General features: G+C 34.5%; 1 protein-coding gene and 1 long non-coding RNA gene across 13 annotated transcripts in view; both read right to left on the bottom strand.

Moving 5' to 3' along the window:
- Window positions 1-656: 656 nt before the first annotated feature.
- Window positions 657-15757, bottom strand: part of LOC149533088 (uncharacterized) — a 68315-nt gene continuing 53214 nt past the window's right edge. For 9 of the 11 annotated variants that reach the window (XR_016357118.1, XR_016357116.1, XR_016357121.1 and 6 more), the window contains 2 exons: window positions 8191-8310; window positions 657-1113 (listed from right to left, as the gene is read on the bottom strand). This is a non-coding gene — a long non-coding RNA (uncharacterized LOC149533088). Of the gene's footprint in view, window positions 1232-8190; window positions 8311-8943; window positions 9005-15757 lie in introns of all 11 variants that reach the window. The other 2 variants (XR_016357126.1, XR_016357125.1) reach the window with 2 other exon arrangements.
- LOC149533089 (uncharacterized) lies at window positions 9769-13293 on the bottom strand. Of its 2 annotated transcripts, XR_016357115.1 has the most exons (3): window positions 11037-13293; window positions 10551-10950; window positions 9769-10448 (listed from the first exon to the last, which is right to left on the bottom strand). XR_016357115.1 is itself a non-coding variant. In XM_089804914.1 (2 exons), exons 1-2 carry the CDS (start codon window positions 11517-11519, stop codon window positions 10789-10791), a joined length of 645 nt encoding a protein of 214 aa, XP_089661040.1. In that variant the 5' UTR covers window positions 11520-13293; the 3' UTR covers window positions 9769-10788. The 2 variants fall into 2 exon arrangements, 1 of the variants encoding a protein (XP_089661040.1); XM_089804914.1 differs by having other exon boundaries at window positions 9769-10950.

Below are 15757 nucleotides of genomic sequence, written 5' to 3' on the forward strand. Positions count from 1 at the left end.
TCAAATGAAACTTGCCATAAAATAATTTGTTTCAAAGATGCCTAGATGATAACCTATCCAAAATTTGCAAGGTTTAACTAAATAATTTGTATTTAAGATGCATAGATGATAAGCTTTATCAAAATTTGCAAATTTTAACTATATGATTACATACTTTGCATGATTCTATGCGAAGACACAAGAATTCACGCCTCAAAACTCTATACTGCTATATTCCCCTTTATATGTGATTTTCTTTTATTCTTTTTTCAAATGAGTTATTCATCAAATTTGCTAGGATAAATGCCAGTTTGTATCCTAAAGAAGAATCGATTATACTCTCACCCACACTAAAGCATTTTAAAGGATTTTATTCTGACCATATTTGAACATTCAACTCCAGAGAAGGCGGAGAACACAAATAGTTAATAAAACTGAGTGAGTAGGAAGCTCTCAATATGAATTTCGAAAGACTGCAAAAAAAATACTACGCCAAGAGTGAAAGTTTAATAGCAAATCAAAATACTAATAACACAGGTAGCAACATTAACCTAATCTTTCTTCAAACCCATTCAAAAAGATCATTATTTAGTATATCCTTACAGGAAATACAGAAATAATGCTCATGACATGTTACAGAAACTAGAAAGAGAAAAAATTCCATGCCTCGGAGATACTTCTGAAACCAAAAGGTTCTTCGAAATTCCTTATATTGGAAACTGAAAAAAGAGAAGCCTGTCCAGATAACTTGGATTGCATATCAATAAATCCAATTCTCTCCTTGAGAAATACGGCGAGCAAACATACCCAAAGCTTATTAAAGAGAGCTTGAATATTAAATAAGGAAAAGCAGACTCCATAGTTAGGTAAAAATGAAACTAAAGATAGGGAACGCAGCTGAAGTATCCCGAAGAGCAAGGCCATTCACTCCAATGGTCATATACACACACCCTCTCTACGGTACCGCAATTAATTTGGCAAAACACCACGCTCTTTGCACTCCAAAGAAATAGTTGGGACTGATCTTCAAAAGATACAGATATAACAATTTTCTTCAGAAGATGAAGAAACCTCTAAGGTTCAACCAGCTATGTCAGCAAGTCAATACAGAAGCTGGACTGTTTTTCAAGTAACCTGCACAATATGATAAAATGGTAAAGAGTTTTAGGCTCGCTTTGCAGTGTCCAAACAGAAGCTTCCTTCCAGCTTCCAGCAAATCATTCAAAGCATGATTAATGAGAGCAATCAAGACCTTGCAGAGAGGAAAAAATCAACATAAGTAAAAATTGAATCATGTAGTATGATTTGAAACGTCACAATCTAATCCAGAAATCAGACCAATAACATAAGTAAATACAAATTGAACCAAAATTCATGTTTCAAAGAATTTTTATCAGTGATTGACGAACATGAATTTGATTGAATACTAGTTAGCAGAGCCACACATACCAAACACCATGATGCAGTAGGTAACTTCAAGGTACTTTAAGTTTCATACGCACAATAAGGTACAGAAGAAAAATTACCCCATGCCATGTTCCACATATGCACTTTACAAATGCGCTTTAATAAGATGAAAATTTCAAGCCTGAGTTTTTGCATTATAATTATTCTGTACACTTGTTTGTGTACACATGCTTTATATCATAGAGTTATGCAGGAAAAGGTCTCATCAATCTTATCATTTCCTAACAATGAGGAAATAGGTTAGTGAAACTGAAAATGCTCTCATGCGTAGCACTGGCAATGCCATTGCATGCAAGACATATAGATTGAATCACAATGCATATTTTCCACATTATTACAATCATAAAAGGTCATTGACCTCCACTGCTCATCTCAACCTCAACCTCATAGCATTACGTAGAAATGGCTAGCTGAAGAAACCACTACACCCTGTGCTTGCTGCACACATCCCCTCTGAAGATTAGCAGTTATTGCAAACTTGTATTCCCAAGAAAACTTTACATTGGAAGATAATCCACTCTTTTATCCCTCACAGGCAATTTGCTTTTGTCCCAGGCAAGTTTTCATAATTAGCATATTCACAGGTCTCTAAATCGACCAACTTACATTTTACCAACATACTCCTACCCTGTGCTAAAATGGGAGCTTTGGAGCAAGGTATGGACATCCATCAAGGCATAAAGGATAGCGGAATTTTGTCAAATGTTGTAGTTGCAATTGTCCTGGTACACATCATACAAAATGCGGAAGTATATACTATAGACAGTGCACATTGTGCTGCTCCAGGGTCCCATAGGCTGCTTTGGCCTTGTGGACATTATTAAAAACCCTTCATTCATTCATTCAATCCCTCAAATAAATGTGATCTCATGGGATACCATGATTTTATGATATGCACAAAATAGATTTATTGAAAAGGCTTTGGAAACTCTCCAGCAAATGCATCCTCTCTACCTGTGCCACAATAAGAGCTTTGGAACAGGTTATGAGCATCCATCAAAGAGGAATTTTAGCATATACCGTAGCAACTTCCCTCATAGACATATATATGCAAAATTTGGCAGCATACAAAAGGTAAACGAACTGACTGAAAAAATCCCTCCAAGATTTGTGCTTTTAATAAATGCCTTGAGAGCTGGGGACACCTAGATTTTGCCACCTTAACACCATCATAATCACCCCATTTTAATTGGGCTAGTCTAATGTTGTCAAGTTACTCCATCTGTCCAACCGATCAATTTTATCGTTATTTGTCACTCAACTAATTCTCTATGTTGCATCATCTAATCACTATCTTGAGTTGTCTTGCTGTCCCATAGGCTATTTTTGGCCTCGTGGACGTTAAAATTTTATCTATCTATCTATCACACCACCGATTCATCAACTTCATGATATTAATTTACGTTATTGATTAATTAATTATATTATATTAATTAGTCTCATTTAACCTATAAAATAAGTAAATAATTAATTGGCTCCTGATTAGTCCATGCCCATATAACCAATTATACAAAATAAATAATTCTAATTATCCTCACCTACGTTTCACTCATCAAAGAAAGTTAACAAATGAGTTTATCACATATTATTTCACTTGATAAGTAGTAGAAAAGTTCCACAGCAAGTAGAATTGTGAATGCTGATAGCAATGTCACAACATATTTCACTAATCAATTTTATATGATTTCCGCAGTCCATTAGCCTATGCCATAGTTTCTTCCGGATTTGATTGTGTGTCTGTAATTTAGTATCAGCATTTTGGATCACAATCCACAGTCCATCATTAAAATGATGACGACTTAAAAGACTCGCGGATAACTAAAGGGGTGGAAAGAGAGAGGAAGCAGCACATTAAATGAGGATACAACACACAAAAACACAAGGTTTAATAAGAGAGGAACGATTTAGAAAAATGTAATAGGGGAAGAAAGTACACACAAATACATAATACTATTATAGGTAACTAAATTTAGTCCATTTAGTCAGTTGCACCTTGTACTCATTAATCAAATTAGATAACCAATAAATTGATCAAGTTAACTTCCAATCAAATTACTTCACTAATCAATCAATTGAGATAAATATTCAATCATAGTTACTATAATTCTAATTGTTATCCTGAAAGTGAATCAATCTTGGCCGTTCACATTTTCACCTCAAAATCTATAAATCCACCAGTCCTAAAAATTTGGGGAGCAGCTGATTTGTTTTATCCATTTATGACCATTTGAATCAAATCATCATCATATTGGTGAAGTGCTTAGGCAACAGGCCTGGAATTTGATGGCCTAAATGGCTATTTTTTCATTTTTAGACCATATACAAAAGCTTAAAAGTGTACTGAACCATATGAATTGATGTGCTATATTTTTATGAAACCGTGTATATGACACTCCAATTAATTTCTAACCCATAAAAACTTATTATAGGTAACATACAGTATTTTACTTTATAATATTAAAATACATTACTTTAGAATATAAATGTTCATGTTAAAAAAAATATTCTAATATGAGTTTTTAGAATTATTTTTATTTTCTTATTTGAATCTAGTAGCTTATCATTTTAGTTAAAATTTAACATTTATTATAAATAATTATTAATTGATTATATATATATATCATTTCTTTATTGTTTATAATATATTTATATTAATTTATAATCTTTTCAATATAGAACAGTAATTTAGAAACTCGCTTAGTAAATTTGAGATTGTAGTACATATTACTAATTTATAGCTGTTTTCTAATTCTACTTTTTATTATCTTTTTAAAACACAAAATGAAAGGCATCAAACCATGATAAAAATTCATATGATAGGTAGGGTGACCGTCAAATTCCATTAATCCATACAAAAAAACAGCAATCAACTAAGTGACCAATTAACTAACTTGATTTTTCAGTAAACTATTCATAAATTAGTTAACAAATTTGATTGATGAGTGAAAAATGGAACTAAATTGACATAAGTGAGATGTCAGATGTTGAATTGACTCGACAGTTTTGACTGATAAATGAAGTGTCAGTGAAAGATAATTACAATTAATTGCATAAATTAATTTAAGGAGTAAGATAATTAATACATAATTACAATTAATTTTTTCAATTAATTGCATAAATTAATTTAAGGAGTAAGATAATTAATACATTCGTTAACCCATTTTGATTGATGAATGAAACGTCGGTGACGATAATTACCATCGATTGCATACTTGCAGAGTTGCAAGAACTCACCAAGTTTTTGGGTCAGGCGAGCTTTTGTGACTCTTACTTGCACCAAAAACTTAAGTTTTAAACTTGGCCACAATCCAAAATCAGTGTTTGTAGGCAAAAAAATAGCCTCAGTAAAATTCATTTCTAATTTCTTCAATTGTATTTTGCTAAGAGGGGGAAAAATAACTCTCAGTTCCTTTGAGCTAAGTTACCAGTTCGAGTTCGGGTTCGAAGAACCAGTTTTCTGGTACGACAAAATTTTGAAATGCGGTTTGGGTTCGTTTGGGTTCTTTAGTACAAAAACATATAAAAATTATACATACATACATCCATATGCATATGTATGCAGCCAAAAAGAACGGATTAAGATTAGAATGCCACATAGTATCATAAAAACAACAAAAAAACTATAAACTTCTAATCATAACATCATTTCTATCATCAACACCAAAATATTAAAATAATATCAAGTCCAAGTATCATTTTTTTGACTTTCAAGAATTAGAACTTTATACTAAGTTTTAATCATCTAATGGATTATCTAAATCTTCATCTTCTTCTCATCATCAAAGGTATTAGAGTTGATTCACAAATAGTGCCATATCAACGGAACCTGATGCACTAATGACATTCTGCTTTCTAAGTTGTTGAATCCTTGTTACTTTTTCATTGTACAGAGAGCTTGTTAGTATCTAATTAACATCCTACTAGAAAAATGTTATATCAGTAGCTTGCAACTTCCTTCACCTATTGAAGATGTTGTTTCATGTTTAGAATTTCATTTATCACAATACAAAGCTTCCAATTAGTCGGATAGGGGTCATTATCAGCGATCATTATCAGCGATTGGATATAAAAATTTCACTGGAAGATATATTGAGTGCTATTTTAATTTGATGAATAAATATCTTAACTGAAGCAAATTTTGTTTTGTAATGTTAAAGATCTTTATTCAAATTCTGTAATAATTATTTTCTGCACTAAATTATAGAATGTATCTCAATGGATCTGGACCTGGTTCGCACTCGGTCTACATGTGTCTGCCCTGGTTCGTCCATGATTCTACCTAGGTTCAGCTTGGAGGAACTAGCTTGCCTAGGTTTGAACCCAAAAGGGAACCGGGACCAGAACCAAAGACTGGTTCGAAATTTGCCTGGTTCGAAGGGCTGGGGGGAGAATAGGGTACTTAAGCCTTTGAGCAATTACAAGGGTCATTTTTGGCTTCACAGAACGCTGCCCCCAACTCACCCTGTATCGTGTCAGGGTGTGTGCTAGGGGCACTGCCCCCAAAACCCTCATTGACAAAATTTGAGGGGAAACTACGCCAATAAAAGTGGAGAAAATTTAACCTTCAAGACTGATTAGGTTCCATATAACAACACAGTCACGCCCAGTACAGACTTCTAGGAGAAGACCCTCTAGTTGTACTTATCTTAGTTTTTACTAGATTTGGAAAGAGGAAGATGTAATTATAATGATGTATTTGCTTTCAGTTTTACAGAAACTATTTACTATTTTGCTTCCAGCCATCAGCATTCCTCAGAATGCAATTTTGTGAGTTCAAATATATCTAGACTCAGCTTGGTTTTTTTTTGTGTTATCATTAACCGAGTCATTAGATGCATCTTCTCATTAAATTCTGCAAACGAAATGCATTTCTAATTGAACTTAAACTGTTTTTTAAGTTCCTAAGTTTTCTTCCGATTTTTTATTGAGTTCTTTTTACAGATCTTGGCAAATTTTGTATTTGGCGAGTTTTAAAACACTTTATTTATTTCATTTAATTGAATATATACGCATAAATTAATTAAAGACTAAGATAACTAAGACATTAGTTAAACGACTTTGATTGATGAATGAAATGTACGTGAGCATGATTATAATTATTTCTTTAACTTAATTGGATACATGTGCACACATTAGATAAAGACTAATTAAATAATTAGTCACAGGGTGATATTAGGAATAATAATATAATGTAATCAATTAATCAACAAAGTGATTAAACTGTAAACATGAAGCTGATAAATCAAATGGTGTTATGAGATGTGCAAATATCTTGACAACAGAACTAGTAATGTGCTTTTGAATTGTGGTATTGGGATCAACTAGATGCAATAAGCACATATAGGCCTCCCTTAAACATCAGAAAATTAAGCTTGGAAAAAGTAAGTCAACTTTGACTTTTCAACACTTTTAGCCTACGAATCAAGCGCCATCCGCTAAATGTATAATTCATTCTCTTGAGAGATGAATTCTTGTGAAACACTACTGATGAAACATGGGTCAATGAATTAGACTCAAAAACTGCACAGTTGAATCAAGATAGCAATATCATAACAGAATTGGTTGGTTGACAAATGATGATAGATTTCATTGGTTGAAACAAATGCATTGGTTAATAGAATAATGCTATGGTGATTAAACGGAATTGGTTGGAAAGATGGAGTTGGTGAATACCATGAGACTAGGTAATTAAATGGGATGATTATAACAAAACTAAGGTGACAAACTTTGGTCATCTACACTTGATATACACATAGATAAGTTTATGAAAAGGCTTCAGAAACTTTCAAGCAAATCTTATTGGCAGGTGTAAAGCCAAATTCCACAACCTTTTCCAACATCCGGCCTGCCTGTGTCAAATTGAAAGCTTTCAAAAGAGTGTATTGACACCCATCAAAGCATAGAAAACTCATGTCAGTATCCAGCCAAAAAAGTGGTTTCACAGATTGCAATGATTGCACAATATAAACAAAAAGATGTGGAAAAGGCTCTAGAAACTTTTCAGAAAATGCAATAGGCAGGCATAAAGCCCAATTCAACAACCTTTACAAGCATCCTTCCTGCCTATGATAAAATGGGAGCTTTAGAACAGAGTATGGACATCCACCAGAGCATAATGATGGTGGCTTTTTGTCAAATATTATTGTTGAAAATGCTGGAGTAGATATACACACAAAATGTGGAAAGCAGAAACATGGGTCATGAATTGCCTCAAAGATATATTGTCTCATGGATGCAATAAGTGCTGAACTCGCAGAAAATGGATTTTTTGAGAAGGATTTAAAAACCTTCAAAAAAAAATGTGAAACGGTATGTATAAAGCAAAATTCTTTGCCAGTGTCCTCCCTCCCTGTGCCAAAATGGGACATTTGGAAGAGGGGATGGGCATACATCAAAGCACAGCAGTACAGCTATCATTTTCAGATATTATAGATGGAAAAGCCCTGGCAGGCATGCATTTAGGATGTGGAATCATAAACAATGCACCTGAATTGTTTGACAGAATGACTAAACCACAGATATTGGTGTCCGATAGAGAATATAATTTATTCAGGCAATAGCGCTTTAACATATTCTGAAATCAAACACAAGCATGGAATACAATGCTCATTACAGCAATGAGGTGTTAAAAAATACAAATTATGATAGGCACATGGCATGAATAATGAGTGGAAAAGTGAGAGAATCTGTTTACACACAAACAAGCTTCATTGCCCAAGCAAGGATTCATAGAAAAATCCTTACCTGCCACTGGGGTGGGCCGTGCCAGCCATGCTCTATGGGAGTTCCAGCTCTTTGGAGTAGCAACTTGGCACTTAACAGCGGAAAAAAATGCTGCAATGATAGCCCTTCCTATGTTGGCTTCTGTGAAAAAAAAACAAAATTTCAAGAAATATATATATAAAGAAATTTTTCCCAAAATTGAAACTAAAATTAAACAAATCGTGAGACTGAAAAGTGACCTCTCTTCTACATGCATTATATTCTCCAAAATAAAATTATAAAAAATGAATCTATCAGGAAATTCAAAATACCCTTGCACTTAGATATTCACTTATAACACACACAAAAAAAAAATTCCAATGCTACCGATTCAAGGAAAGGAGGGTTGACAGCCATTGGCTTATAAGGAAAGGTTGTAATAAAGCAACTTGAAACTAGAATTAATAATTGCTTTATGGCTCAGCCCTTGATAATTTTAAAAAATATAATATTTAGTTTAAATATTTTTCTGATGTCACTGTATAAGCAATAAAAGTTTAACAGCCATTGTGTTATAATAAGAAGCGTTTGCATAAAAATAGCACATGAAACATGAAATAGAACTGCCTTTCATAGTTCTGGTGATTGCTTGCTCTCTCCTTGTTGTAACCAACATAACCAGTCTCAATCAAAAAGGCCACTCAAAAATTTGATGAAAATAGGTAAATATGTCATCCACACAGGCATGCTAGTTTAACTGGCATGCATAATACTGATGATAAATAATAAACTTACTTTAATGTACTGCAAGCTGTAACTGTCGCCTTCTATCAATATTGTCTAATCTCATAACCACCTGCAGTTGCTATAAAATTTAAGCAGCCTGAAGTGTTTCCATGCTAATTTTTATTTACGTGAAAGGCACAAATTGGATCATTTTGACACATACTGCTTAAGAATAGACAACAAAGCTTTGAAAAAAAAGGGCAACAACTGCAAATTGAGAAAAGAATTTCCCTCCTTCTCATTTCCCTCTAACTCTTTCTCTAAATTTTACTGGCAAAAATTATTATTATTAATTTGAATTTCACTTAGAAATACAATTTAAGATGGCTGCATAAAAATACACATCAAAATTAAATATTTATGGGACCATGAGCTCCACAAATTGCTACTTAAAAAACTGAGCAATTGCTACTGGCCAAAATAAGGCTTAAGCTAAGCAGTCGAATGGAGACCTGCCCAGATGATCTTTGTGTTGTCATGTGATCTAAAATTCAAACCCAACAATACAGCATCGAGGTCAATTGCAAAAAAGAAGATAGTAGTACTTGTTGCATTAATCATTGTTTAAAAATTCATTTTTGGCAATATCTCAGCTGACCCAAAAGAACTGAAAATCTCAGAATCAACAAAAACTCGGCAAAAAAATCAGCACTTGTATCGAACATTTGAAAATATACAATTTCTTAAAATATTCTTAAATACGCATACATACACACCAAATTTGTAAAACATATAATGATTTGAGATATCCACCATATATTGATCAAAGTTTCAAGTTAAACAGTAATTCACAGCAACTAAAACTTAGTAGATTAACATAGTGATAGAATCATATACCAAAAAAACAAGTAGTACAACATCTAAATATAAATAAGTTCAAAACATATAGAAGTCAAACTCCATGATGATGGAACTGCAACTTCTGAATACATAAGTTCAAGTTACAGTATCAATAAAAACCAAAACTAGCAATCATAAATTGTGTCTACGAGTGAAGCTCAAAAGAGATCACTGCTGCTGGGAGGGTGGTGTTGAAGTAGTTGTTGTAGCAACATCCTCAACAGGTGCCTAAATAGGTGCCTCAAGCTTGACAAAAGCCTCTATAGATGACCAAGCTCATGTTCCTCCTCATGTGCTGCCATATCCGCATCAGAATCATCTGCCTCCATCTCAAACTCGGCTAGCTACTCCTCTATCAATAAAGGATCTCCCTAATGTGCATCCTCACCATCAGGAGGAGCAATCCAATATGTTGAATATGGATCAATGTCATCTAGGTCAAGTGCTGCATATGAAGCTTGCCCTTCCACCTTCTTGTGCAAGCGAAGGTTGTAGTTCGCATAAACACGGTCATTCAAGCACTTTTGAGTCAACTTATTACATTTCTTTGTGTGTATGTTTTGAAAAGTACTCTAGTTTCTCTGCAGCCAGAAGCACTACAAGGCTGCAATAAAATTCAGATGGCAAGCTTTGAAGATTAAGCGTTGTGGCACCATAATCTTCTCACCATAAAGCTGCAAGGATTAAAATAAACCATTTATCCTGTGGTAAAACTTCCAATAAACTTATGACTGAAACAAATGGTATAATAATACTAAACACATGTTCTTTTTTACCTGGCTGCAAGGTGCATCTCCTACGTTTGCAATCAAGAGAAGAAAACAATGGGCCCTCTTGTAGCTCTGCAACTCATCAAGTATTAGGTCTCAAAGGTCCAAATCAGCAACCAATCTTCGAATGCATGTGTCCAAGCCAATTTGAACCTCTGCATCTGCTCTAAAAGTGTTGGAGAAATAGAACTTTGGGTTCAAGTAGTAGGAAACTGCATGAATATGTTGGAGTTGTCGATTCCACCTACAAATCAATGATGTTCCATATGCGTCTATATTTGGTCTCATTTGAATTATATGAGTATCGAATGGCCTCTTTGGCCCTATCCATAGCCTCATATAAAAACCCCATGGCGTTTTTATCCCCATCCACAATTTGTAGAACCTTCATCAACAGTTCTAACACCTAGACATAAAAAATTATACAAAAATCAGCCAATGCAAATATTTCAAATTACATACTAAATCATCAATGAAGACTTGAATACTTACTTTTAGGATCTCCTCCATTAGTATTTCAAAGCTAGCATCAAACACGATCCTCACAATCGTCTCTGCTTCAAGATTATTGGCATAAGGACTCTCTAACCATTTCTTATCTAGAAACACGCGCCTCAAGTATAATAATCTCTCAGATATGCTTTGCCAGTTTAGAAAATTAGTAGCAAAGCGCATGACCCCTGCTCGTACAAGATTTTTACCACTAGTGTGCTCTCTCATAAGACTCAAGATCCATGTATGAATGTAGATGTACTTCGCAATATTCCTTCCATCTTCAACCACCTTCTCCACCCAATTTTGTTTCCCTAGATCCTCAAGAAGCAAGTCAAGACAATGGGCAGCACAATGGCTCCAAAATAATGTGGGATGCCTCTCCATCAAAAATCTACCAGCTGCCACACACGCAACTGCATTATCAATCACAATCTGGATGATATTAGCCACTCCCACTTCTATTACCACCTCATCCGACATGTTGCACAATTTTTTTGCATTTTTTACTTAATTAGAGGCATCAACTGATTTTAAAAATACCAACTAGCCCCCTAAAGCAACTATAAAGTTGATGAGTGTCCTAATCCTACCATCTGTCCACCCATAAGATATAATAGTGCAACCTTTTTGTTCCCAAACTTTTCTTTGCTCTTCCACAAGTTGATGAATGTTTCTTACCTCGCTGTCTAACAACAGCCCACTAAACTCATAAAAATTAGGGGTTTGAACCTTACCAGACAAAAAAATTGAAGTTACCATCTGATCCCAATACGGACTACATAAAGCATTAAAGGGAATGTCATTGCAAATCCAAAATCTTTGTAATTGCCAACTGTCTTCTCATGCATCTCTTTGTTCCATATTGTGCCTAGCAAGTTGGGTTGAGCACTTGGAGTGTTACGTGGAACCCAAAGTCCAATTAAGATCCACCAACACTTCTCGATCTTGATATCCAAGGCCTAATAGAAGAAGCCTCTCCATCTGTTAGTGATCCTATAGAACTAAAAGTCTCCATTGGAGCTGCCATGGCCTCGAATATCCTCTTTTTTGCTGCCTTATTTTGTGCATATTTTTGAAGGTGTGTTAGAGCCTCTATTTTAGCCTCTTTTGGACACTTGTCACACAGTGTAATATCATTGCATAGAATCTTTGCAAGATGATATTTCAATCAACTTACATCAAAAGTCATGCATTTGCAGCAATGAATACTTGATATCTGCTTTGTTTGCTCCTGGGTGTTAAAACTAGAGCCCAGAAATCCATGCAAATAACCAGCAATAAGAAAGAGACAAAACTGAAACAAAGAACAACAAAAATATCTTGGGAAAATCCTTCAAAAATGAAGAGAAAAACCCAGCCACACAACAAAAATATATCTTTATTGATAATGAAATGTTCAAATGTATAATATCCTTTGCTTGATGCAAATATATAACAATAGGAGAGACTTATTCCATTATAACTGAAAGGTCTCTTGAGATTCCTATAACTCCTATAATTAATAATAACTCTTCGAATATTCATGCCTCAATGCAAGAGATTTACATTTAATATTACAAATTAAACTTAAGTGTCCTTTTTAGTTGAAGATAATAATAACGATAATAACATCCAGATTTTGAGAGATAAAGATCTCTATCGAAGCTACAAACTTTAACACTCCCTCTTAGCAAAAGAGAGATCTTTAGCTGGACACTCATATAAAGCTGCAACCAAAAAAATGTCACTGATAAATTCTCATCCCATATATCCGATGAAAACATGAAACAATCAATCATATTCATGGAATCACTCAACATGAAAACCTGTAACAATCAATCATATTCATGGAATCACTCAACATGAAAACCTGTAACAATCAATCATATTCATGGAATCACTCAACATTAAATGATTTGCAAGACTCACAGCTAAGCCTTTGTTCACGAACTCTCTCAACGTGAACTATCATGGAATCTCTTAACATGACATCCAACTCCCATCACAAAATCTCTCATCGTGATGACATCATGGACTCTCTCAACACGATGTTCACTATCACATAGTGAAAGAGTTATCATAGCTAATCTTACAATCTCATTTATTCACACAAGAATAGAAATAGGTATAACAAACTAAGACTTGATTCCATTTAAGTCTCAAATACCACAAGCATCACAAGCATCTATGAGAGTGATGGGGATTCCATAAGTACTCCCCCTTAATTATGAAGCCTCCCTTTGAAGCTAAAATCTCAGGCTCAATATCTCCCTGTGGATTTATAATCCTTATCTTGTTGCATCCTGCAACAAAAAGAGAGAACTTTAAAAATTCATAAATTTAAATGCTTTTCCAAAATAAAACACTTTTACTCATAATAATTGTATGATGTATCATAATCTTCTTTAACTCACTGAATCAATATTCCATGATCAATGATAATAATACTCATTTCCATGTAAATTATGAAGTGGTAGGAGCCACTATGAGACAACCTTATACCTATTAAAAAAAAAAGAAAGCTATCTCTCAGCTCATGAAAGATTCACTTAAAAATAGGAAAGAGCTCTTACCATCCAAAATGTGACTGTCTATCATAAACATGATACAAAAAAAAAAATTATGAGGACGAGTCTTTGAAAGACCAAACCGTGGAGCCCATGATATCTTTGTCTAACAAATGAAATTCCTCTAGTCACACGACATCCACGACAATGATAATAAAAAATTTCCCTTTTTGATTTACTGAACACACAAAACACCTTCAATCTCCCAGATTTGATCGAGCCAGGGAGTATGGAGATAAAAGTGCCTTCTAGACAAAGGCTACAACACCACACACGAATATCAGACCGAACTACCGCTAATGAAAGTCTAGAATGCCTGGCACGGTTCCTCACGCAATCACTGGCAAGAAAGAACACTAATGTGTAGAATCCCTTGAGACATCGCAGCACCAAATTGTACCATTGTGACCCTGATACATCCCCAGGCGTTCGCCATTGTGAGCATACTAGACAGTTGGCGTATAATCCTTCGCGCAAGAGAACAAATCCCCATCTCTATTGTATTTGAGAAACGTCAAAGGCCTTTCGTGCCCTTCTCTTAACAAAAACTCGGCGACGAAGGTTGTGACCAGCAAAACATGTTTTGTTGCAGTTGCAGGGAGTTCTCTATTTGAAATGAAATGCACTCCACACATACGATAATGCCAGAAAGAGCCAACCGACACATTTATTAACTAAACAATATTATATAGCTCCAAAATGATAGCTCCATTATCCATAACAAATAAAAAATGGCAAAGACAAAAAGTTGACATTACAAATACTTCATCACAAAGAACATTTATGCAAAGTAAATGACCTGATGCCCTGATAGAAACATGCAAACAAGCCGTCGTGAAAGGGATGATGAAAAGTTATACAAATATCAATCAAGAAAATTTTTGCAGTTCAAACCAACATATTCCGCCTCCAATGATTGGTATCACATATGTATCAGATTGATATATCAGAGATAGGGGAGACGCAATAAAAAAAAAAAATTTAAAAATTTAACGTAACCAGTCATCAATAATTCAAATGAAGGTTCCAGTTTTCACTCAATCAGAAAAGACATGACATCCTACTCTGATATATCTCATGGTGACAATACAAAAACGTAGCTGCCCATGATAGTTTAGATGGAAGGCACTGAACAACTAGCTCTAATACCATGTTAAAACTAGAGCCCAGAAATCCATGCAGATAACCAGCAATAAGAAAGAGACAAAATTGAAACAAAGAAGAATAGAAATATCTTGGGAAAACCCTTCGGGAATGAAGGGAAAAACCAGCCGCACAACAAAAATATATCTTTATTGATAATGAAATGTTCAAGTGTACAATATCCTTTGCTTGATGCAAATATATAACAATAGGAGAGACTCATTACATTATAACTGAAAGGTCTCTTGAGATTCCTAATAACTCCTATAACTAATAATAACTCTTTGAATATTCATGCCTCAATGCATGAGAATGACACATGTCATTTACATTTAATATTACAAATTAAACTTAAGTTTCCTTTTCAGCTGAATATAATAATAACGATAATAACATCCAAATTTTGAGAGATAAAGATCTCTATCGAAGCTACAAACTTTAACATTGGGATCCCATGTTTCCATAAAGACTCCTTTGGTCTACCACTAGCCACACTAAAGAAATAGGCAGAGTTTGAGAACATAGAAAAAACAAGCAATTATTATTAGAAAGCATCTAAATTTACGATAAATCAAATTTAATACTTTATAAATTTATTAAATTACTATTATAAATCTAAGTTGCCGATTCGAGTTCAGGGACGGACTTGAGTTCGGAGTTCAAGTTCAAGCAAAACTAAAAATTCCCATTTAAATTCGTGTGTGGGTTCGTGAGTGTATATATATATAAAAGAGAAACCCGCAGGTCCTCCTAGGTTCATCATGGGTCCTCTTGGGTTCGCTACAGGCCTTCTCAAGTTCGTTCGGGTTTTGCCAAGTTTGTTGCGAGTCCAGGCAAGATCCTTATTTTGGACTATGGGTCCACTCGAGTTCACACCAATGTGGTGCAAAACCGGACGGACCCACAATCCAAAATAAGAACCCTACCTAGATCTGCAACGAACCCAAGCGCGAACTTGGACCCAAATCCGAGCAGCAGGGTCTAAACCCGACAACTAAGATAGAAAATCTATTAATATATTATATATAA

Source organism: Cupressus sempervirens, chromosome 10 (assembly GCF_028749045.1).
Source record: "Cupressus sempervirens isolate cs-2001-9-10 chromosome 10, ASM2874904v1, whole genome shotgun sequence".
NCBI lineage: Eukaryota > Viridiplantae > Streptophyta > Pinopsida > Cupressales > Cupressaceae > Cupressus > Cupressus sempervirens.

What these genes read in the sequence shown, in the direction of transcription:
- LOC149533089 (XM_089804914.1), bottom strand. Translation starts at nt 11,519, where the DNA reads ATGTCGGATGAGGTGGTAATAGAAGTGGGAGTGGCTAATATCATCCAG. An exon ending in TAATGGAGGAGATCCTAAAA is followed by an intron (nt 10,951 to 11,036) that starts GTAAGTATTCAA and finishes TTTTATGTCTAG; the next exon opens with GTGTTAGAACTGTTGATGAA.